This window comes from Nerophis lumbriciformis, linkage group LG08 (genome assembly GCF_033978685.3).
Source record: "Nerophis lumbriciformis linkage group LG08, RoL_Nlum_v2.1, whole genome shotgun sequence".
Lineage (NCBI taxonomy): Eukaryota > Metazoa > Chordata > Actinopteri > Syngnathiformes > Syngnathidae > Nerophis > Nerophis lumbriciformis.
This window is the reverse complement of record NC_084555.2, coordinates 54345001-54371949: the sequence shown is the minus strand read 5'-3', so window position 1 is coordinate 54371949 and position 26949 is coordinate 54345001. Positions and strand designations below refer to the sequence as shown.

General features: G+C 35.9%; 1 protein-coding gene across 4 annotated transcripts in view; it reads right to left on the bottom strand.

Moving 5' to 3' along the window:
* The window catches only part of sptb (spectrin, beta, erythrocytic), a 230630-nt gene that overhangs the window by 17970 nt on the left and 185711 nt on the right, over window positions 1-26949 (bottom strand). For all 4 annotated transcript variants that reach the window (XM_061969202.2, XM_061969200.1, XM_061969201.1 and 1 more), the window contains 2 exons: window positions 26939-26949; window positions 26818-26860 (listed from right to left, as the gene is read on the bottom strand). The exon at window positions 26939-26949 is cut by the window's right edge and continues 163 nt beyond it. In XM_061969202.2, coding sequence (XP_061825186.1) covers window positions 26818-26860; window positions 26939-26949 — 54 coding nt within the window. The remainder of the gene's footprint in view (window positions 1-26817; window positions 26861-26938) is intronic.

The following is a 26949-nucleotide window of genomic DNA, read 5'->3' as shown; positions in this document are numbered from 1 at the left end:
TTCTTTTTTTTTGCATTTTCCCCATTTAAAATGAATTGACCATTTTTCAAACTTCCACAATTCCCACATTCTTCTACCCATTCAAACCATTCCACATTCAACTCATCCTGGACATTCAAACTATCATTTTTCCACATTTAACACATTTCCAGGAATTCCCGTTTTTTGTTTCCACCCTTAAGTTCGACTACTCCTTTCACATTTTTCAACCCATTTCAACCGTTCTACTGTCAAAACAGTCCTCATATTCAGGAGAAAAACCAAGTTGGTTAATGAACTATAAAAATTCCAGGTTTTCCCGAAATTCCAGGAATTTCTCAATTAAAAACTTACTAATTCAACCTTTCTTGACCAATTTAAACAATTCCAACACCAACCAATTCAGCTCATTCAGGCATGCTCCTAATCATTTTCAAAAAAATTCCCACTTTTTCCCAAATTCCCACATTTCCAGGAAGTTCCCATTTAAATGAAGGCGGCATTTTTCCAAGTTCCACAATTCCCACATTTTCAACCTATTCAAACCATTCCAACATCAACACATTCCACTCATCCTGGACTTTCCCAAGTTCCAAACCAAATTCCAGTTTCCCTGGAAATTCAAACCAAAATTCCAACACCAACTCATTCAGAACATTCAATTTTCCCGAAAATCCCATTGAAATGAATGGGACATTCTTCAAAGTTCCACAATTCCCACATTTTTCATCTGATTCAAATTGTTCCTACTTCAAAATATTCAGCCTGTTCAGGAATTGTGTGCTCCACTTCAATAATTCTAAAAAAAAAAATCCCGAATTTCCCAGAGTTCCCTTTTTTTTTTCTTTTTTTTTTTCTTTCTTTTTTTTTGCATTTTCCCCATTTAAAATGAATTGACCATTTTTCAAACTTCCACAATTCCCACATTCTTCTACCCATTCAAACCATTCCACATTCAACTCATCCTGGACATTCAAACTATCATTTTTCCACATTTAACACATTTCCAGGAATTCCCGTTTTTTGTTTCCACCCTTAAGTTCGACTACTCCTTTCACATTTTTCAACCCATTTCAACCGTTCTACTGTCAAAACAGTCCTCATTTCAGGAGAAAAACCAAGTTGGTTAATGAACTATAAAAATTCCAGGTTTTCCCAAAATTCCAGGAATTTCTCAATTAAAAACTTTAACTAATTCAACCTTTCTTGACCTCAACACCAACCAATTCAGCTCATACAGGACATTCATGCTCCTAATCATTTTCAAAAAATTCCCGCCTTTCCCCAAATTCCCACATTTCAAGGAAGTTCCCATTTAAATGAAGGCGGCATTTTTCCAAGTTCCACAATTCCCACATTTTCAACCTATTCAAACCATTCCAACATCAACACATTCCACTCATCCTGGACATTCAAACTAACACTTTCCCAAGTTCCAAACCAAATTCCAGTTTCCCTGGAAATTCAAACCAAAATTCCAACATCAACTCATTCAGAACATTCAATTTTCCCGAAAATCCCATTGAAATGAATGGGACATTCTTCAAAGTTCCACAATTCCCACATTTTTCATCTGATTCAAACCGTTCCTACTTCAAAATATTCAGCCTGTTCAGGAATTGTGTGCTCCACTTCAATAATTCTAAAAAAAAATTCCCGAATTTCCCAGAGTTCCCTTTTTTTTTTTTGCATTTTCCCCATTTAAAATGAATTGACCATTTTTCAAACTTCCACAATTCCCACATTCTTCTACCCATTCAAACCATTCCACATTCAACTCATCCTGGACATTCAAACTATCATTTTTCCACATTTAACACATTTCCAGGAATTCCCGTTTTTTGGTAACCTATTTCCACCCTTAAGTTCGACTACTCCTTTCACATTTTTCAACCCATTTCAACCGTTCTACTGTCAAAACAGTCCTCATATTCAGGAGAAAAACCAAGATGGTTAATGAACTATAAAAATTCCAGGTTTTCCCGAAATTCCAGGAATTTCTCAATTAAAAACTTTTAACTAATTCAACCTTTCTTGACCGATTCAAACAATTCCAACACCAACCAATTCAGCTCATACAGGACATTCATGCTCCTAATCATTTTCAAAAAATTCCCGCTTTTCCCCAAATTCCCACATTTCAAGGAAGTTCCCAATTAAATGAAGGCGGCATTTTTCCAAGTTCCACAATTCCCACATTTTCAACCTATTCAAACCATTCCAACATCAACACATTCCACTCATCCTGGACTTTCAAACTAACACTTTCCCAAGTTCCAAACCAAATTCCAGTTTCCCTGGAAATTCAAACCAAAATTCCAACACCAACTCATTCAGAACATTCAATTTTCCCGAAAATCCCATTGAAATGAATGGGACATTCTTCAAAGTTCAACAATTTCCACATTTTTCATCCGATTCAAGCCTTTCCAACATCAAAATATTCAGCCTTTTCAGGAATTGTGTGCTCCACTTCAATAATTCTAAAAAAAATTCCCGAATTTCCCAGAGTTCCCTTTTTTTTTTCTTTTTTTTTTGCATTTTCCCCATTTAAAATGAATTGACCATTTTTCAAACTTCCGCAATTCCCACATTCTTCTACCCATTCAAACCATTCCACATTCAACTCATCCTGGACATTCAAACTATCATTTTTCCACATTCAACAAATTTCCAGGAATTCCCGTTTTTTTTTTTGGTAACCTATTTCCACGCTTAAGTTCGACTACTCCTTTCACATTTTTCAACCCATTTCAACCGTTATACTGTCAAAACAGTCCTCATATTCAGGAGAAAAACCAAGTTGGTTAATGAACTATAAAAATTCCAGGTTTTCCCGAAATTCCAGGAATTTCTCAATTAAAAACATTAACTAATTCAACCTTTCTTGACCGATTCAAACAATTCCAACACCAACCAATTCAGCTCATTCAGGACATTCATGCTCCTAATCATTTTCAAAAAATTCCCGCTTTTCCCCAAATTCCCACATTTCCAGGAAGTTCCCATTTAAATGAAGGCGGCATTTTTCCAAGTTCCACAATTCCCACATTTTCAACCTATTCAAACCATTCCAACATCAACACATTCCACTCATCCTGGACATTCAAACTAACACTTTCCCAAGTTCCAAACCAAATTTCAGTTTCCCTGGAAATTCAAACCAAAATTCCAACACCAACTCATTCAGAACATTCAATTTTCCCGAAAATCCCATTGAAATGAATGGGACATTCTTCAAAGTTCCACAATTCCCACATTTTTCATCTGATTCAAACCGTTCCTACTTCAAAATATTCAGCCTGTTCAGGAATTGTGTGCTCCACTTCAATAATTCTAAAAAAAAATTCCCGAATTTCCCATAGTTCCCTTTTTTTCTTCTTTTTTTTTTGCATTTTCCCCATTTAAAATGAATTGACCATTTTTCAAACTTCCACAATTCCCACATTCTTCTACCCATTCAAACCATTCCACATTCAACTCATCCTGGACATTCAAACTATCATTTTTCCACATTTAACACATTTCCAGGAATTCCCGTTTTTTGTTTCCACCCTTAAGTTCGACTACTCCTTTCACATTTTTCAACCCATTTCAACCGTTATACTGTCAAAACAGTCCTCATATTCAGGAGAAAAACCAAGTTGGTTAATGAACTATAAATATTCCAGATTTTCCCGAAATTCCAGGAATTTCTCAATTAAAAACTTTAACTAATTCAACGTTTCTTGACCGATTCAAACAATTCCGACACCAACCAATTCAGCTCATACAGGACATTGATGCTCCTAATCATTTTCAAAAAATTCCCGCTTTTCCCCAAATTCCCACATTTCAAGGAAGTTCCCATTTAAATGAAGGCGGCATTTTTCCAAGTTCCACAATTCCCACATTTTCAACCTATTCAAACCATTCCAACACCAACACATTCCACTCATCCTGGACTTTCCCAAGTTCCAAACCAAATTCCAGTTTCCCTGGAAATTCAAACCAAAATTCCAACACCAACTCATTCAGAACATTCAATTTTCCCGAAAATCCCATTGAAATGAATGGGACATTCTTCAAAGTTCAACAATTCCCACATTTTTCATCCGATTCAAACCGTTCCTACTTCAAAATATTCAGCCTGTTCAGGAATTGTGTGCTCCACTTCAATAATTCTAAAGAAAAATTCCCGAATTTCCCAGAGTTCCCTTTTTTTTTTTTTTTTTTGCATTTTCCCCATTTAAAATGAATTGACCATTTTTCAAACTTCCACAATTCCCACATTCTTCTACCCATTCAAACCATTCCACATTCAACTCATCCTGGACATTCAAACTATCATGTTTCCACATTCAACACATTTCCAGTAATTCCCGTTTTTTTGGTAACCTATTTCCACTCTTAAGTTCGACTACTTCTTTCACATTTTTCAACCCATTTCAACCGTTATACTGTCAAAACAATCCTCATATTCAGGAGAAAAACCAAGTTGGTTAATGAACTATAAAAATTCCAAGTTTTCCCGAAATTCCAGGAATTTCTCAATTAAAAACTTTTAACTAATTCAACCTTTCTTGACCGATTCAAACAATTCCAACACCAACCAATTCAGCTCATACAGGACATTCATGCTCCTAATCATTTTCAAAAAATTCCCGCTTTTCCCCAAATTCCCACATTTCAAGGAAGTTCCCATTTAAATGAAGGCGGCATTTTTCCAAGTTCCACAATTCCCACATTTTCAACCTATTCAAACCATTCCAACATCAACACATTCCACTCATCCTGGACTTTCCCAAGTTCCAAACCAAATTCCAGTTTCCCTGGAAATTCAAACCAAAATTCCAACACCAACTCATTCAGAACATTCAATTTTCCCGAAAATCCCATTGAAATGAATGGGACATTCTTCAAAGTTCCACAATTCCCACATTTTTCATCCGATTCAAACCGTTCCTACTTCAAAATATTCAGCCTGTTCAGGAATTGTGTGCTCCACTTCAATAATTCTAAAGAAAAATTCCCGAATTTCCCAGGGTTCCCTTTTTTTTTTTTGCATTTTCCCCATTTAAAATGAATTGACCATTTTTCAAACTTCCACAATTCCCACATTCTTCTACCCATTCAAACCATTCCACATTCAACTCATCCTGGACATTCAAACTATCATTTTTCCACATTCAACAAATTTCCAGGAATTCCCGTTTTTTGGTAACCTATTTCCACCCTTAAGTTCGACTACTCCTTTCACATTTTTCAACCCATTTCAACCGTTCTACTGTCAAAACAGTCCTCATATTCAGGAGAAAAACCAAGATGGTTAATGAACTATAAAAATTCCAGGTTTTCCCGAAATTCCAGGAATTTCTCAATTAAAAACTTACTAATTCAACCTTTCTTGACCAATTTAAACAATTCCAACACCAACCAATTCAGCTCATTCAGGCATGCTCCTAATCATTTTCAAAAAAATTCCCACTTTTTCCCAAATTCCCACATTTCCAGGAAGTTCCCATTTAAATGAAGGCGGCATTTTTCCAAGTTCCACAATTCCCACATTTTCAACCTATTCAAACCATTCCAACATCAACACATTCCAGTCATCCTGGACTTTCCCAAGTTCCAAACCAAATTCCAGTTTCCCTGGAAATTCAAACCAAAATTCCAACACCAACTCATTCAGAACATTCAATTTTCCCGAAAATCCCATTGAAATGAATGGGACATTCTTCAAAGTTCCACAATTCCCACATTTTTCATCTGATTCAAATTGTTCCTACTTCAAAATATTCAGCCTGTTCAGGAATTGTGTGCTTCACTTCAATAATTCTAAAAAAAAAAATCCCGAATTTCCCAGAGTTCCCTTTTTTTTTTCTTTTTTTTTTCTTTCTTTTTTTTTGCATTTTCCCCATTTAAAATGAATTGACCATTTTTCAAACTTCCACAATTCCCACATTCTTCTACCCATTCAAACCATTCCACATTCAACTCATCCTGGACATTCAAACTATCATTTTTCCACATTTAACACATTTCCAGGAATTCCCGTTTTTTGTTTCCACCCTTAAGTTCGACTACTCCTTTCACATTTTTCAACCCATTTCAACCGTTCTACTGTCAAAACAGTCCTCATATTCAGGAGAAAAACCAAGTTGGTTAATGAACTATAAAAATTCCAGGTTTTCCCGAAATTCCAGGAATTTCTCAATTAAAAACTTACTAATTCAACCTTTCTTGACCAATTTAAACAATTCCAACACCAACCAATTCAGCTCATTCAGGCATGCTCCTAATCATTTTCAAAAAAATTCCCACTTTTTCCCAAATTCCCACATTTCCAGGAAGTTCCCATTTAAATGAAGGCGGCATTTTTCCAAGTTCCACAATTCCCACATTTTCAACCTATTCAAACCATTCCAACATCAACACATTCCACTCATCCTGGACTTTCCCAAGTTCCAAACCAAATTCCAGTTTCCCTGGAAATTCAAACCAAAATTCCAACACCAACTCATTCAGAACATTCAATTTTCCCGAAAATCCCATTGAAATGAATGGGACATTCTTCAAAGTTCCACAATTCCCACATTTTTCATCTGATTCAAATTGTTCCTACTTCAAAATATTCAGCCTGTTCAGGAATTGTGTGCTCCACTTCAATAATTCTAAAAAAAAAAATCCCGAATTTCCCAGAGTTCCCTTTTTTTTTTCTTTTTTTTTTTCTTTCTTTTTTTTTGCATTTTCCCCATTTAAAATGAATTGACCATTTTTCAAACTTCCACAATTCCCACATTCTTCTACCCATTCAAACCATTCCACATTCAACTCATCCTGGACATTCAAACTATCATTTTTCCACATTTAACACATTTCCAGGAATTCCCGTTTTTTGTTTCCACCCTTAAGTTCGACTACTCCTTTCACATTTTTCAACCCATTTCAACCGTTCTACTGTCAAAACAGTCCTCATTTCAGGAGAAAAACCAAGTTGGTTAATGAACTATAAAAATTCCAGGTTTTCCCAAAATTCCAGGAATTTCTCAATTAAAAACTTTAACTAATTCAACCTTTCTTGACCTCAACACCAACCAATTCAGCTCATACAGGACATTCATGCTCCTAATCATTTTCAAAAAATTCCCGCCTTTCCCCAAATTCCCACATTTCAAGGAAGTTCCCATTTAAATGAAGGCGGCATTTTTCCAAGTTCCACAATTCCCACATTTTCAACCTATTCAAACCATTCCAACATCAACACATTCCACTCATCCTGGACATTCAAACTAACACTTTCCCAAGTTCCAAACCAAATTCCAGTTTCCCTGGAAATTCAAACCAAAATTCCAACATCAACTCATTCAGAACATTCAATTTTCCCGAAAATCCCATTGAAATGAATGGGACATTCTTCAAAGTTCCACAATTCCCACATTTTTCATCTGATTCAAACCGTTCCTACTTCAAAATATTCAGCCTGTTCAGGAATTGTGTGCTCCACTTCAATAATTCTAAAAAAAAATTCCCGAATTTCCCAGAGTTCCCTTTTTTTTTTTTGCATTTTCCCCATTTAAAATGAATTGACCATTTTTCAAACTTCCACAATTCCCACATTCTTCTACCCATTCAAACCATTCCACATTCAACTCATCCTGGACATTCAAACTATCATTTTTCCACATTTAACACATTTCCAGGAATTCCCGTTTTTTGGTAACCTATTTCCACCCTTAAGTTCGACTACTCCTTTCACATTTTTCAACCCATTTCAACCGTTCTACTGTCAAAACAGTCCTCATATTCAGGAGAAAAACCAAGATGGTTAATGAACTATAAAAATTCCAGGTTTTCCCGAAATTCCAGGAATTTCTCAATTAAAAACTTTTAACTAATTCAACCTTTCTTGACCGATTCAAACAATTCCAACACCAACCAATTCAGCTCATACAGGACATTCATGCTCCTAATCATTTTCAAAAAATTCCCGCTTTTCCCCAAATTCCCACATTTCAAGGAAGTTCCCAATTAAATGAAGGCGGCATTTTTCCAAGTTCCACAATTCCCACATTTTCAACCTATTCAAACCATTCCAACATCAACACATTCCACTCATCCTGGACTTTCAAACTAACACTTTCCCAAGTTCCAAACCAAATTCCAGTTTCCCTGGAAATTCAAACCAAAATTCCAACACCAACTCATTCAGAACATTCAATTTTCCCGAAAATCCCATTGAAATGAATGGGACATTCTTCAAAGTTCAACAATTTCCACATTTTTCATCCGATTCAAGCCTTTCCAACATCAAAATATTCAGCCTTTTCAGGAATTGTGTGCTCCACTTCAATAATTCTAAAAAAAATTCCCGAATTTCCCAGAGTTCCCTTTTTTTTTTCTTTTTTTTTTGCATTTTCCCCATTTAAAATGAATTGACCATTTTTCAAACTTCCGCAATTCCCACATTCTTCTACCCATTCAAACCATTCCACATTCAACTCATCCTGGACATTCAAACTATCATTTTTCCACATTCAACAAATTTCCAGGAATTCCCGTTTTTTTTTTTGGTAACCTATTTCCACGCTTAAGTTCGACTACTCCTTTCACATTTTTCAACCCATTTCAACCGTTATACTGTCAAAACAGTCCTCATATTCAGGAGAAAAACCAAGTTGGTTAATGAACTATAAAAATTCCAGGTTTTCCCGAAATTCCAGGAATTTCTCAATTAAAAACATTAACTAATTCAACCTTTCTTGACCGATTCAAACAATTCCAACACCAACCAATTCAGCTCATTCAGGACATTCATGCTCCTAATCATTTTCAAAAAATTCCCGCTTTTCCCCAAATTCCCACATTTCCAGGAAGTTCCCATTTAAATGAAGGCGGCATTTTTCCAAGTTCCACAATTCCCACATTTTCAACCTATTCAAACCATTCCAACATCAACACATTCCACTCATCCTGGACATTCAAACTAACACTTTCCCAAGTTCCAAACCAAATTTCAGTTTCCCTGGAAATTCAAACCAAAATTCCAACACCAACTCATTCAGAACATTCAATTTTCCCGAAAATCCCATTGAAATGAATGGGACATTCTTCAAAGTTCCACAATTCCCACATTTTTCATCTGATTCAAACCGTTCCTACTTCAAAATATTCAGCCTGTTCAGGAATTGTGTGCTCCACTTCAATAATTCTAAAAAAAAATTCCCGAATTTCCCATAGTTCCCTTTTTTTCTTCTTTTTTTTTTGCATTTTCCCCATTTAAAATGAATTGACCATTTTTCAAACTTCCACAATTCCCACATTCTTCTACCCATTCAAACCATTCCACATTCAACTCATCCTGGACATTCAAACTATCATTTTTCCACATTTAACACATTTCCAGGAATTCCCGTTTTTTGTTTCCACCCTTAAGTTCGACTACTCCTTTCACATTTTTCAACCCATTTCAACCGTTATACTGTCAAAACAGTCCTCATATTCAGGAGAAAAACCAAGTTGGTTAATGAACTATAAATATTCCAGATTTTCCCGAAATTCCAGGAATTTCTCAATTAAAAACTTTAACTAATTCAACGTTTCTTGACCGATTCAAACAATTCCGACACCAACCAATTCAGCTCATACAGGACATTGATGCTCCTAATCATTTTCAAAAAATTCCCGCTTTTCCCCAAATTCCCACATTTCAAGGAAGTTCCCATTTAAATGAAGGCGGCATTTTTCCAAGTTCCACAATTCCCACATTTTCAACCTATTCAAACCATTCCAACACCAACACATTCCACTCATCCTGGACTTTCCCAAGTTCCAAACCAAATTCCAGTTTCCCTGGAAATTCAAACCAAAATTCCAACACCAACTCATTCAGAACATTCAATTTTCCCGAAAATCCCATTGAAATGAATGGGACATTCTTCAAAGTTCAACAATTCCCACATTTTTCATCCGATTCAAACCGTTCCTACTTCAAAATATTCAGCCTGTTCAGGAATTGTGTGCTCCACTTCAATAATTCTAAAGAAAAATTCCCGAATTTCCCAGAGTTCCCTTTTTTTTTTTTTTTTTGCATTTTCCCCATTTAAAATGAATTGACCATTTTTCAAACTTCCACAATTCCCACATTCTTCTACCCATTCAAACCATTCCACTTTCAACTCATCCTGGACATTCAAACTATCATGTTTCCACATTCAACACATTTCCAGTAATTCCCGTTTTTTTGGTAACCTATTTCCACTCTTAAGTTCGACTACTTCTTTCACATTTTTCAACCCATTTCAACCGTTATACTGTCAAAACAGTCCTCATATTCAGGAGAAAAACCAAGTTGGTTAATGAACTATAAAAATTCCAAGTTTTCCCGAAATTCCAGGAATTTCTCAATTAAAAACTTTTAACTAATTCAACCTTTCTTGACCGATTCAAACAATTCCAACACCAACCAATTCAGCTCATACAGGACATTCATGCTCCTAATCATTTTCAAAAAATTCCCGCTTTTCCCCAAATTCCCACATTTCAAGGAAGTTCCCATTTAAATGAAGGCGGCATTTTTCCAAGTTCCACAATTCCCACATTTTCAACCTATTCAAACCATTCCAACATCAACACATTCCACTCATCCTGGACTTTCCCAAGTTCCAAACCAAATTCCAGTTTCCCTGGAAATTCAAACCAAAATTCCAACACCAACTCATTCAGAACATTCAATTTTCCCGAAAATCCCATTGAAATGAATGGGACATTCTTCAAAGTTCCACAATTCCCACATTTTTCATCCGATTCAAACCGTTCCTACTTCAAAATATTCAGCCTGTTCAGGAATTGTGTGCTCCACTTCAATAATTCTAAAGAAAAATTCCCGAATTTCCCAGGGTTCCCTTTTTTTTTTTTGCATTTTCCCCATTTAAAATGAATTGACCATTTTTCAAACTTCCACAATTCCCACATTCTTCTACCCATTCAAACCATTCCACATTCAACTCATCCTGGACATTCAAACTATCATTTTTCCACATTTAACACATTTCCAGGAATTCCCGTTTTTTGGTAACCTATTTCCACCCTTAAGTTCGACTACTCCTTTCACATTTTTCAACCCATTTCAACCGTTCTACTGTCAAAACAGTCCTCATATTCAGGAGAAAAACCAAGATGGTTAATGAACTATAAAAATTCCAGGTTTTCCCGAAATTCCAGGAATTTCTCAATTAAAAACTTACTAATTCAACCTTTCTTGACCAATTTAAACAATTCCAACACCAACCAATTCAGCTCATTCAGGCATGCTCCTAATCATTTTCAAAAAAATTCCCACTTTTTCCCAAATTCCCACATTTCCAGGAAGTTCCCATTTAAATGAAGGCGGCATTTTTCCAAGTTCCACAATTCCCACATTTTCAACCTATTCAAACCATTCCAACATCAACACATTCCAGTCATCCTGGACTTTCCCAAGTTCCAAACCAAATTCCAGTTTCCCTGGAAATTCAAACCAAAATTCCAACACCAACTCATTCAGAACATTCAATTTTCCCGAAAATCCCATTGAAATGAATGGGACATTCTTCAAAGTTCCACAATTCCCACATTTTTCATCTGATTCAAATTGTTCCTACTTCAAAATATTCAGCCTGTTCAGGAATTGTGTGCTTCACTTCAATAATTCTAAAAAAAAAAATCCCGAATTTCCCAGAGTTCCCTTTTTTTTTTTTTTTTTTTTCTTTCTTTTTTTTTGCATTTTCCCCATTTAAAATGAATTGACCATTTTTCAAACTTCCACAATTCCCACATTCTTCTACCCATTCAAACCATTCCACATTCAACTCATCCTGGACATTCAAACTATCATTTTTCCACATTTAACACATTTCCAGGAATTCCCGTTTTTTGTTTCCACCCTTAAGTTCGACTACTCCTTTCACATTTTTCAACCCATTTCAACCGTTCTACTGTCAAAACAGTCCTCATATTCAGGAGAAAAACCAAGTTGGTTAATGAACTATAAAAATTCCAGGTTTTCCCGAAATTCCAGGAATTTCTCAATTAAAAACTTTAACTAATTCAACCTTTCTTGACCTCAACACCAACCAATTCAGCTCATACAGGACATTCATGCTCCTAATCATTTTCAAAAAATTCCCGCTTTTCCCCAAATTCCCACATTTCCAGGAAGTTCCCATTTAAATGAAGGCGGCATTTTTCCAAGTTCCACAACTCCCACATTTTCAACCTATTCAAACCATTCCAACATCAACACATTCCACTCATCCTGGACTTTCCCAAGTTCCAAACCAAATTCCAGTTTCCCTGGAAATTCAAACCAAAATTCCAACACCAACTCATTCAGAACATTCAATTTTCCCGAAAATCCCATTGAAATGAATGGGACATTCTTCAAAGTTCCACAATTCCCACATTTTTCATCTGATTCAAATTGTTCCTACTTCAAAATATGCAGCCTGTTCAGGAATTGTGTGCTCCACTTCAATAATTCTAAAAAAAAATTCCCAAATTTCCCAGAGTTCCCTTTTTTTTTTCGCATTTTCCCCATTTAAAATGAATTGACCATTTTTCAAACTTCCACAATTCCCACATTCTTCTACCCATTCAAACCATTCCACATTCAACTCATCCTGGACATTCAAACTATCATTTTTCCACATTTAACACATTTCCAGGAATTCCCATTTTTTGGTAACCTATTTCCACCCTTAAGTTCGACTACTCCTTTCACATTTTTCAACCCATTTCAACCGTTATACTGTCAAAACAGTCCTCATATTCAGGAGAAAAACCAAGTTGGTTAATGAACTATAAAAATTCCAGGTTTTCCCGAAATTCCAGGAATTTCTCAATTAAAAACTTTTACTAATTCAACCTTTCTTGACCAATTTAAACAATTCCAACACCAACCAATTCAGCTCATTCAGCATATTCATGCTCCTAATCATTTTCAAAAAAATTCCCGCTTTTCCCCAAATTCCCACATTTCCAGGAAGTTCCCATTTAAATGAAGGCGGCATTTTTCCAAGTTCCACAATTCCCACATTTTCAACCTATTCAAACCATTCCAACATCAACACATTCCACTCATCCTGGACTTTCCCAAGTTCCAAACCAAATTCCAGTTTCCCTGGAAATTCAAACCAAAATTCCAACACCAACTCATTCAGAACATTCAATTTTCCCGAAAATCCCATTGAAATGAATGGGACATTCTTCAAAGTTCCACAATTCCCACATTTTTCATCCGATTCAAACCGTTCCTACTTCAAAATATTCAGCCTGTTCAGGAATTGTGTGCTCCACTTCAATAATTCTAAAGAAAAATTCCCGAATTTCCCAGGGTTCCCTTTTTTTTTTTTGCATTTTCCCCATTTAAAATGAATTGACCATTTTTCAAACTTCCACAATTCCCACATTCTTCTACCCATTCAAACCATTCCACATTCAACTCATCCTGGACATTCAAACTATCATTTTTCCACATTCAACAAATTTCCAGGAATTCCCGTTTTTTGGTAACCTATTTCCACCCTTAAGTTCGACTACTCCTTTCACATTTTTCAACCCATTTCAACCGTTCTACTGTCAAAACAGTCCTCATATTCAGGAGAAAAACCAAGTTGGTTAATGAACTATAAAAATTCCAGGTTTTCCCGAAATTCCAGGAATTTCTCAATTAAAAACTTTTACTAATTCAACCTTTCTTGACCGATTTAAACAATTCCAACACCAACCAATTCAGCTCATTCATGCTCCTAATCATTTTCAAAAAATTCCCGCTTTTCCCAGGAAGTTCCCATTTAAATGAAGGCGGCATTTTTCCAAGTTCCACAATTCCCACATTTTCAACCTATTCAAACCATTCCAACATCAACACATTCCACTCCTCCTGGACATTCAAACTAACACTTTCCCAAGTTCAAAACCAAATTCCAGTTTCCCTGGAAATTCAAACCAAAATTCCAACACCAACTCATTCAGAACATTCAATTTTCCCGAAAATCCCATTGAAATGAATGGGACATTCTTCAAAGTTCAACAATTCCCACATTTTTCATCCGATTCAAACCGTTCCTACTTCAAAATATGCAGCCTGTTCAGGAATTGTGTGCTCCACTTCAATAATTCTAAAGAAAAATTCCCGAATTTCCCAGAGTTCCCTTTTTTTTTTTTTTTTTGCATTTTCCCCATTTAAAATGAATTGACCATTTTTCAAACTTCCACAATTCCCACATTCTTCTACCCATTCAAACCATTCCACATTCAACTCATCCTGGACATTCAAACTATCATGTTTCCACATTCAACACATTTCCAGTAATTCCCGTTTTTTTGGTAACCTATTTCCACTCTTAAGTTCGACTACTTCTTTCACATTTTTCAACCCATTTCAACCGTTATACTGTCAAAACAATCCTCATATTCAGGAGAAAAACCAAGTTGGTTAATGAACTATAAAAATTCCAAGTTTTCCCGAAATTCCAGGAATTTCTCAATTAAAAACTTTTAACTAATTCAACCTTTCTTGACCGATTCAAACAATTCCAACACCAACCAATTCAGCTCATACAGGACATTCATGCTCCTAATCATTTTCAAAAAATTCCCGCTTTTCCCCAAATTCCCACATTTCAAGGAAGTTCCCAATTAAATGAAGGCGGCATTTTTCCAAGTTCCACAATTCCCACATTTTCAACCTATTCAAACCATTCCAACATCAACACATTCCACTCATCCTGGACTTTCAAACTAACACTTTCCCAAGTTCCAAACCAAATTCCAGTTTCCCTGGAAATTCAAACCAAAATTCCAACACCAACTCATTCAGAACATTCAATTTTCCCGAAAATCCCATTGAAATGAATGGGACATTCTTCAAAGTTCAACAATTTCCACATTTTTCATCCGATTCAAGCCTTTCCAACATCAAAATATTCAGCCTTTTCAGGAATTGTGTGCTCCACTTCAATAATTCTAAAAAAAATTCCCGAATTTCCCAGAGTTCCCTTTTTTTTTTCTTTTTTTTTTGCATTTTCCCCATTTAAAATGAATTGACCATTTTTCAAACTTCCGCAATTCCCACATTCTTCTACCCATTCAAACCATTCCACATTCAACTCATCCTGGACATTCAAACTATCATTTTTCCACATTCAACAAATTTCCAGGAATTCCCGTTTTTTTTTTTGGTAACCTATTTCCACGCTTAAGTTCGACTACTCCTTTCACATTTTTCAACCCATTTCAACCGTTATACTGTCAAAACAGTCCTCATATTCAGGAGAAAAACCAAGTTGGTTAATGAACTATAAAAATTCCAGGTTTTCCCGAAATTCCAGGAATTTCTCAATTAAAAACATTAACTAATTCAACCTTTCTTGACCGATTCAAACAATTCCAACACCAACCAATTCAGCTCATTCAGGACATTCATGCTCCTAATCATTTTCAAAAAATTCCCGCTTTTCCCCAAATTCCCACATTTCCAGGAAGTTCCCATTTAAATGAAGGCGGCATTTTTCCAAGTTCCACAATTCCCACATTTTCAACCTATTCAAACCATTCCAACATCAACACATTCCACTCATCCTGGACATTCAAACTAACACTTTCCCAAGTTCCAAACCAAATTTCAGTTTCCCTGGAAATTCAAACCAAAATTCCAACACCAACTCATTCAGAACATTCAATTTTCCCGAAAATCCCATTGAAATGAATGGGACATTCTTCAAAGTTCCACAATTCCCACATTTTTCATCTGATTCAAACCGTTCCTACTTCAAAATATTCAGCCTGTTCAGGAATTGTGTGCTCCACTTCAATAATTCTAAAAAAAAATTCCCGAATTTCCCATAGTTCCCTTTTTTTTTTCTTTTTTTTTCTTTTTTTTTTGCATTTTCCCCATTTAAAATGAATTGACCATTTTTCAAACTTCCACAATTCCCACATTCTTCTACCCATTCAAACCATTCCACATTCAACTCATCCTGGACATTCAAACTATCATTTTTCCACATTTAACACATTTCCAGGAATTCCCGTTTTTTGTTTCCACCCTTAAGTTCGACTACTCCTTTCACATTTTTCAACCCATTTCAACCGTTATACTGTCAAAACAGTCCTCATATTCAGGAGAAAAACCAAGTTGGTTAATGAACTATAAAAATTCCAGGTTTTCCCGAAATTCCAGGAATTTCTCAATTAAAAACTTTAACTAATTCAACGTTTCTTGACCGATTCAAACAATTCCGACACCAACCAATTCAGCTCATACAGGACATTGATGCTCCTAATCATTTTCAAAAAATTCCCGCTTTTCCCCAAATTCCCACATTTCAAGGAAGTTCCCATTTAAATGAAGGCGGCATTTTTCCAAGTTCCACAATTCCCACATTTTCAACCTATTCAAACCATTCCAACACCAACACATTCCACTCATCCTGGACTTTCCCAAGTTCCAAACCAAATTCCAGTTTCCCTGGAAATTCAAACCAAAATTCCAACACCAACTCATTCAGAACATTCAATTTTCCCGAAAATCCCATTGAAATGAATGGGACATTCTTCAAAGTTCAACAATTCCCACATTTTTCATCCGATTCAAACCGTTCCTACTTCAAAATATTCAGCCTGTTCAGGAATTGTGTGCTCCACTTCAATAATTCTAAAGAAAAATTCCCGAATTTCCCAGAGTTCCCTTTTTTTTTTTTTTTTTGCATTTTCCCCATTTAAAATGAATTGACCATTTTTCAAACTTCCACAATTCCCACATTCTTCTACCCATTCAAACCATTCCACATTCAACTCATCCTGGACATTCAAACTATCATGTTTCCACATTCAACACATTTCCAGTAATTCCCGTTTTTTTGGTAACCTATTTCCACTCTTAAGTTCGACTACTTCTTTCACTTTTTTCAACCCATTTCAACCGTTATACTGTCAAAACAATCCTCATATTCAGGAGAAAAACCAAGTTGGTTAATGAACTATAAAAATTCCAAGTTTTCCCGAAATTCCAGGAATTTCTCAATTAAAAACTTTTACTAATTCAACCTTTCTTGACCGATTCAAACAATTCCAACACCAACCAATTCAGCTCATACAGGACATTCATGCTCCTAATCATTTTCAAAAAATTCCCGCTTTTCCCCAAATTCCCACATTTCCAGGAAGTTCCCATTTAAATGAAGGCGGCATTTTTCCAAGTTCCACAATTCCCACATTTTCAACCTATTCAAACCATTCCAACATCAACACATTCCACTCATCCTGGACTTTCCCAAGTTCCAAACCAAATTCCAGTTTCCCTGGAAATTCAAACCAAAATTCCAACATCAACTCATTCAGAACATTCAATTTTCCCGAAAATCCCATTGAAATGAATGGGACATTCTTCAAAGTTCCACAATTCCCACATTTTTCATCCGATTCAAACCGTTCCTACTTCAAAATATTCAGCCTGTTCAGGAATTGTGTGCTCCACTTCAATAATTCTAAAGAAAAATTCCCGAATTTCCCAGAGTTCCCTTTTTTTTTTTTTTTTTTTTGCATTTTCCCCATTTAAAATGAATTGACCATTTTTCAAACTTCCACAATTCCCACATTCTTCTACCCATTCAAACCATTCCACATTCAACTCATCCTGGACATTCAAACTATCATTTTTCCACAATTAACACATTTCCAGGAATTCCCGTTTTTTGTTAACCTATTTCCACCCTTAAGTTCGACTACTCCTTTCACATTTTTCAACGCATTTCAACCGTTCTACTGTCAAAACAGTCCTCATATTCAAGAGAAAAACCAAGTTGGTTAATGAACTATAAAAATTCCAGGTTTTCCCGAAATTCCAGGAATTTCTCAATTAAAAACTTTAACTAAATCAACCTTTCTTGACGGATTCAAACAATTCCAACACCAACCAATTCAGCTCATACAGGACATTCATGCTCCTAATCATTTTCAAAAAATTCCCGCTTTTCCCCAAATTCCCACATTTCAAGGAAGTTCCCATTTAAATGAAGGCGGCATTTTTCCAAGTTCCACAATTCCCACATTTTCAACCTATTCAAACCATTCCAACATCAACACATTCCACTCATCCTGGACATTCAAACTAACACTTTCCCAAGTTCCAAACCAAATTTCAGTTTCCCTGGAAATTCAAACCAAAATTCCAACACCAACTCATTCAGAACATTCAATTTTCCCGAAAATCCCATTGAAATGAATGGGACATTCTTCAAAGTTCCACAATTCCCACATTTTTCATCTGATTCAAACCGTTCCTACTTCAAAATATTCAGCCTGTTCAGGAATTGTGTGCTCCACTTCAATAATTCTAAAAAAAAATTCCCGAATTTCCCATAGTTCCCTTTTTTTTTTCTTTTTTTTTTGCATTTTCCCCATTTAAAATGAATTGACCATTTTTCAAACTTCCACAATTCCCACATTCTTCTACCCATTCAAACCATTCCACATTCAACTCATCCTGGACATTCAAACTATCATTTTTCCACATTTAACACATTTCCAGGAATTCCCGTTTTTTGTTTCCACCCTTAAGTTCGACTACTCCTTTCACATTTTTCAACCCATTTCAACCGTTATACTGTCAAAACAGTCCTCATATTCAGGAGAAAAACCAAGTTGGTTAATGAACTATAAAAATTCCAGGTTTTCCCGAAATTCCAGGAATTTCTCAATTAAAAACTTTAACTAATTCAACGTTTCTTGACCGATTCAAACAATTCCGACACCAACCAATTCAGCTCATACAGGACATTGATGCTCCTAATCATTTTCAAAAAATTCCCGCTTTTCCCCAAATTCCCACATTTCAAGGAAGTTCCCATTTAAATGAAGGCGGCATTTTTCCAAGTTCCACAATTCCCACATTTTCAACCTATTCAAACCATTCCAACACCAACACATTCCACTCATCCTGGACTTTCCCAAGTTCCAAACCAAATTCCAGTTTCCCTGGAAATTCAAACCAAAATTCCAACACCAACTCATTCAGAACATTCAATTTTCCCGAAAATCCCATTGAAATGAATGGGACATTCTTCAAAGTTCAACAATTCCCACATTTTTCATCCGATTCAAACCGTTCCTACTTCAAAATATTCAGCCTGTTCAGGAATTGTGTGCTCCACTTCAATAATTCTAAAAAAAAATTCCCGAATTTCCCAGAGTTCCCTTTTTTTTTTTTGTTGCATTTTCCCCATTTAAAATGAATTGACCATTTTTCAAACTTCCACAATTCCCACATTCTTCTACCCATTCAAACCATTCCACATTCAACTCATCCTGGACATTCAAACTATCATTTTTCCACATTTAACACATTTCCAGGAATTCCTGTTTTTTGGTAACCTATTTCCACCCTTAAGTTCGACTACTCCTTTCACATTTTTCAACCCATTTCAACCGTTATACTGTCAAAACAGTCCTCATATTCAGGAGAAAAACCAAGTTGGTTAATGAACTATAAAAATTCCAGGTTTTCCCGAAATTCCAGGAATTTCTCAATTAAAAACTTTAACCAATTCAACCTTTCTTGACCGATTCAAACAATTCCAACACCAACCAATTCAGCTCATACAGGACATTCATGCTCCTAATCATTTTTTAAAAATTCCCGCTTTTCCCCAAATTCCCACATTTCCAGGAAGTTCCCATTTAAATGAAGGCGGCATTTTTCCAAGTTCCACAATTCCCACATTTTCAACCTATTCAAACCATTCCAACATCAACACATTCCAGTCATCCTGGACTTTCCCAAGTTCCAAACCAAATTCCAGTTTCCCTGGAAATTCAAACCAAAATTCCAACATCAACTCATTCAGAACATTCAATTTTCCCGAAAATCCCATTGAAATGAATGGGACATTCTTCAAAGTTCCACAATTCCCACATTTTCCATCTGATTCAAACCGTTCCTACTTCAAAATATTCAGCCTGTTCAGGAATTGTGTGCTCCACTTCAATAATTCTAAAAAAAAATTCCCGAATTTCCCAGAGTTCCCTTTTTTTTTCTTTTTTGCATTTTCCCCATTTAAAATGAATAGACCATTTTTCAAACTTCCACAATTCCCACGTTCTTCTACCCATTCAAACCATTCCACATTCAACTCATCCTGGACATTCAAACTATCATTTTTCCACATTTAACACATTTCCAGGAATTCCCGTTTTTTTGGTAACCTATTTCCACCCTTAAGTTCGACTACTCCTTTCACATATTTCAACCCATTTCAACCGTTATACTGTCAAAACAGTCCTCATATTCAGGAGAAAAACCAAGTTGGTTAATGAACTATAAAAAATCCAGGTTTTCCCGAAATTCCAGGAATTTCTCAATTAAAAACTAACTAATTCAACCTTTCTTGACCTCAACACCAACCAATTCAGCTCATACAGGACATTCATGCTGCTAATCATTTTTTTAAAATTCCCGCTTTTCCCCAAATTCCCACATTTCCAGGAAGTTCCCATTTAAATGAAGGCGGCATTTTTCCAAGTTCCACAATTCCCACATTTTCAACCTATTCAAACCATTCCAACATCAACACATTCCAGTCATCCTGGACTTTCCCAAGTTCCAAACCAAATTCCAGTGTCCCTGGAAATTCAAACCAAAATTCCAACACCAACTCATTCAGAACATTCAATTTTCCCGAAAATCCCATTGAAATGAATGGGACATTCTTCAAAGTTCAACAATTTCCACATTTTTCATCCGATTCAAACCGTTCCTACTTCAAAATATTCAGCCTGTTCAGGAATTGTGTGCTCCACTTCAATAATTCTTAAAAAAAATTCCCGAATTTCCCAGAGTTCCCTTTTTTTTTTTTTTTTGCATTTTCCCCATTTAAAATGAATTGACCATTTTTCAAACTTCCACAATTCCCACATTCTTCTACCCATTCAAACCATTCCACATTCAACTCATCCTGGACATTCAAACTATCATTTTTCCACATTTAACACATTTCCAGGAATTCCCGTTTTTTGGTAACCTATTTCCACTCTTAAGTTCGACTACTCCTTTCACATTTTTCAACCCATTTCAACCGTTATACTGTCAAAACAGTCCTCATATTCAGGAGAAAAACCAAGTTGGTTAATGAACTATAAAAATTCCAGGTTTTCCCGAAATTCCAGGAATTTCTCAATTAAAAACTTTAACTAATTCAACCTTTCTTGACCGATTCAAACAATTCCAACACCAACCAATTCAGCTCATACAGGACATTCATGCTCCTAATCATTTTCAAAAAATTCCCGCTTTTCCCCAAATTCCCACATTTCCAGGAAGTTCCCATTTAAATGAAGGCGGCATTTTTCCAAGTTCCACAATTCCCGCATTTTCAACCTATTCAAACCATTCCAACATCAACACATTCCACTCATCCTGGACTTTCCCAAGTTCCAAACCAAATTCCAGTTTCCCTGGAAATTCAAACCAAAATTCCAACATCAACTCATTCAGAACATTCAATTTTCCCGAAAATCCCATTGAAATGAATGGGACATTCTTCAAAGTTCCACAATTCCCACATTTTTCATCTGATTCAAACCGTTCCTACTTCAAAATATTCAGCCTGTTCAGGAATTGTGTGCTCCACTTCAATAATTCTAAAGAAAAATTCCCGAATTTCCCAGAGTTCCCTTTTTTTTTTTCTTCTTTTTTTTTTTTGCATTTTCCCCATTTAAAATGAATTGACCATTTTTCAAACTTCCACAATTCCCACATTCTTCTACCCATTCAAACCATTCCACATTCAACTCATCCTGGACATTCAAACTATCATTTTTCCACATTAACACATTTCCAGGAATTCCTGTTTTTTGGTAACCTATTTCCACCCTTAAGTTCGACTACTTCTTTCACATTTTGCAACCCATTTCAACCGTTATACTGTCAAAACAGTCCTCATATTCAGGAGAAAAACCAAGTTGGTTAATGAACTATAAAAATTCCAGGTTTTCCCGAAATTCCAGGAATTTCTCAATTAAAAACTTTAACTAATTCAACCTTTCTTGACCGATTCAAACAATTCCCACACCAACCAATTCAGCTCATACAGGACATTGATGCTCCTAATCATTTTCAAAAAATTCCCGCTTTTCCCCAAATTCCCACATTTCCAGGAAGTTCCCATTTAAATGAAGGCGGCATTTTTCCAAGTTCCACAATTCCCACATTTTCAACCTATTCAAACCATTCCAACATCAACACATTCCAGTCATCCTGGACTTTCCCAAGTTCCAAACCAAATTCCAGTTTCCCTGGAAATTCAAACCAAAATTCCAACACCAACTCATTCAGAACATTCAATTTTCCCGAAAATCCCATTGAAATGAATGGGACATTCTTCAAAGTTCCACAATTCCCACATTTTTCACCTGATTCAAATTGTTCCTACTTCAAAATATTCAGCCTGTTCAGGAATTGTGTGCTCCACTTCAATAATTCTAAAAAAAAATTCCCAAATTTCCCAGAGTTCCCTTTTTTTTTTCGCATTTTCCCCATTTAAAATGAATTGACCATTTTTCAAACTTCCACATTCTTCTACCCATTCAAACCATTCCACATTCAACTCATCCTGGACATTCAAACTATAATTTTTACACATTAACACATTTCCAGGAATTCCTGTTTTTTGGTAACCTATTTCCACCCTTAAGTTCGACTACTCCTTTCACATTTTGCAACCCATTTCAACCGTTATACTGTCAAAACAGTCCTCATATTCAGGAGAAAAACCAAGTTGGTTAATGAACTATAAAAATTCCAGGTTTTCCCGAAATTCCAGGAATTTCTCAATTAAAAACTTTAACTAATTCAACCTTTCTTGACCGATTCAAACAATTCCAACACCAACCAATTCAGCTCATACAGGACATTCATGCTCCTAATCATTTTCAAAAAATTCCCGCTTTTCCCCAAATTCCCACATTTCCAGGAAGTTCCCATTTAAATGAAGGCGGCATTTTTCCAAGTTCCACAATTCCCACATTTTCAACCTATTCCAACATCAACACATTCCAGTCATCCTGGACTTTCCCAAGTTCCAAACCAAATTCCAGTTTCCCTGGAAATTCAAACCAAAATTCCAACATCAACTCATTCAGAACATTCAATTTTCCCGAAAATCCCATTGAAATGAATGGGACATTCTTCAAAGTTCCACAATTCCCACATTTTTCATCCGATTCAAACCGTTCCTACTTCAAAATATTCAGCCTGTTCAGGAATTGTGTGCTTCACTTCAATAATTCAAAAAAAAAAATCCCGAATTTCCCAGAGTTCCCTTTTTTTTTCTTTTTTTTGCATTTTCCCCATTTAAAATGAATTGACCATTTTTCAAACTTCCACAATTCCCACATTCTTCTACCCATTCAAACCATTCCACATTCAACTCATCCTGGACATTCAAACTATCATTTTTCCACATTTAACACATTTCCAGGAATTCCCGTTTTTTGGTAACCTATTTCCACGCTTAAGTTCGACTACTCCTTTCACATTCATTTTTCAACCCATTTCAACCGTTCTACTGTCAAAACAGTCCTCATATTCCGGAGAAAAACCAAGTTGGTTAATGAACTATAAAAATTTCAGGTTTTCCAGGAATTTCTCAATTAAAAACTTTAACTAATTCAACCTTTCTTGACCTCAACACCAACCAATTCAGCTCATACAGGACATTCATGCTCCTAATCATTTTCAAAAAATTGCCGCTTTTCCCCAAATTCCCACATTTCCAGGAAGTTCCCATTTAAATGAAGGCGGCATTTTTCCAAGTTCCACAATTCCCACATTTTCAACCTATTCAAACCATTCCAACATCAACACATTTCACTCATCCTGGACATTCAAACTAACACTTTCCCAAGTTCCAAACCAAATTCCAGTTTCCCTGGAAATTCAAACCAAAATTCCAACACCAACTCATTCAGAACATTCAATTTTCCCGAAAATCCCATTGAAATGAATGGGACATTCTTCAAAGTTCCACAATTCCCACATTTTTCATCCGATTCAAACCGTTCCTACTTCAAAATATTCAGCCTGTTCAGGAATTGTGTGCTCCACTTCAATAATTCTAAAAAAAATTCCCGAATTTCCCAGAGTTCCCTTTTTTTCTTTTTTTTTTGCATTTTCCCCATTTAAAATGAATTGACCATTTTTCAAACTTCCACAATTCCCACATTCTTCTACCCATTCAAACCATTCCACATTCAACTCATCCTGGACATTCAAACTATCATTTTTCCACATTCAACAAATTTCCAGGAATTCACGTTTTTTTGGTAACCTATTTCCACGCTTAAGTTCGACTACTCCTTTCACATTTTTCAACCCATTTCAACCGTTCTACTGTCAAAACAGTCCTCATATTCAGGAGAAAAACCAAGTTGTTTAAGGAACTATAAAAATTCCAGGTTTTCCCCAAATTCCAGGAATTTCTCAATTAAAAACTTTTACTAATTCAACCTTTCTTGACCGATTTAAACAATTCCAACACCAACCAATTCAGCTCATACAGGACATTCATGCTCCTAATCATTTTCAAAAAATTCCCGCTTTTCCCCAAATTCCCACATTTCCAGGAAGTTCCCATTTAAATGTCCAGTCATCCTGGACATTCAAACTAACACTTTCCCAAGTTCCAAACCAAATTCCAGTTTCCCTGGAAATTCAAACCAAAATTCCAACACCAACTCATTCAGAACATTCAATTTTCCCGAAAATCCCATTGAAATGAATGGGACATTCTTCAAAGTTCCACAATTCCCACATTTTTCATCCGATTCAAACCGTTCCTACTTCAAAATATTCAGCCTGTTCAGGAATTGTGTGCTCCACTTCAATAATTCTAAAGAAAAATTCCCAAATTTCCCAGAGTTCCCTTTTTTTTTCCGCATTTTCCCCATTTAAAATTAATTGACCATTTTTCAAACTTCCACATTCTTCTACCCATTCAAACCATTCCACATTCAACTCATCCTGGACATTCAAACTATCATTTTTCCACATTCAACAAATTTCCAGGAATTCCCGGTTTTTTTTGGTAACCTATTTCCACGCTTAAGTTCGACTACTCCTTTCACATTTTTCAACCCATTTCAACCGTTCTACTGTCAAAACAGTCCTCATATTCAGGAGAAAAACCAAGTTGGTTAATGAACTATAAAAATTCCAGGTTTTCCCGAAATTCCAGGAATTTCTCAATTAAAAACTTTTACTAATTCAACCTTTCTTGACCGATTTAAACAATTCCAACACCAACCAATTCAGCTCATACAGGACATTCATGCTCCTAATCATTTTCAAAAAAATTCCCGCTTTTCCCCAAATTCCCACATTTCCAGGAAGTTCTCATTTAAATGAAGGCGGCATTTTTCCAAGTTACACAATTCCCACATTTTCAAACCATTCCAACATCAACACATTCCACTCATCCTGGACTTTCCCAAGTTCCAGTTTCCCTGGAAATTCAAACCAAAATTCCAACACCAACTCACTCAGAACATTCAATTTTCCCGAAAATCCCATTGAAATGAATGGGACATTCTTCAAAGTTCAACAATTCCCACATTTTTCATCTGATTCAAACCGTTCCTACTTCAAAATATTCAGCCTGTTCAGGAATTGTGTGCTCCACGTCAATAATTCTAAAGAAAAATTCCCGAATTTCCCAGAGTTCCCTTTTTCTTTTCTTTTTTCTTTTCTTTTTTTTTTGCATTTTCCCCATTTAAAATGAATTGACTATTTTTCAAACTTCCACAATTCCCACATTCTTCTACCCATTCAAACCATTCCACATTCAACTCATCCCGGACATTCAAACTATCATTTTTCCACATTCAACAAATTTCCAGGAATTCCCGTTTTTTTGGTAACCTATTTCCACCCTTAAGTTCGACTACTCCTTTCACATTTTTCAACCCATTTCAACCGTTATACTGTCAAAACAGTCCTCATAATCAGGAGAAAAACCAAGTTGGTTAATGAACTATAAAAATTCCAGGTTTTCCCGAAATTCCAGGAATTTCTCAATTAAAAACGTTAACTAATTCAACCTTTCTTGACCTCAACACCAACCAATTCAGCTCATACAGGACATTCATGCTCCTAATCATTTCAAAAAAATTCCCGCTTTTCCCCAAATTCCCACATTTCAAGGAAGTTCCCATTTAAATGTCCAGTCATCCTGGACATTCAAACTAACACTTTCCCAAGTTCCAAACCAAATTCCAGTTTCCCTGGAAATTCAAACCAAAATTCCAACATCAACTCATTCAGAACATTCAATTTTCCCGAAAATCCCATTGAAATGAATGGGACATTCTTCAAAGTTCAACAATTCCCACATTTTTCATCCGATTCAAGCCTTTCCAACATCAACACATTCAACTCATCCACCCAACACTCTTCCAAGTTCCAAACCAAATTCCGTTTTTCCTGGAAATTCAAACCATTCCAACTATTCTTACATTCATACTACATTCTGTCAGCATTGGAGCATTCACACATCGTCTACTTAAGAGTGACCTTCATTTTGGTCCAGAAATACGAGACTCATTCCAGCCAAACATGGCTTATTAGTTCACTTTTCGCACCAAGCGTGAGAAGGCTTTTCTGGTGGCAGTGCGCCAAAGGAAAGTGTCAGCATGTAAGTGAGAAAAAAGCTCAGAGAGGAATAATAAATTAAATATTAGAATTTTGGTTTCAGCTGCGACCATCATTAAGGGATAAAGATGTTAAATCCATGTTTTTCTGGGTTTTGTGGAGTTTAACGAACTTACCTCGTCTTTGCACTGGAACAAATATTCACTGCCGTCGCTCAGGCTGTCAGACGAGAGAGAGAGAGAGAGAGAGAAGGTTGAGGTGGAATGGTGACGACGCAGACTTCAAAGCGCGTCTCACCGTAGCTTGGC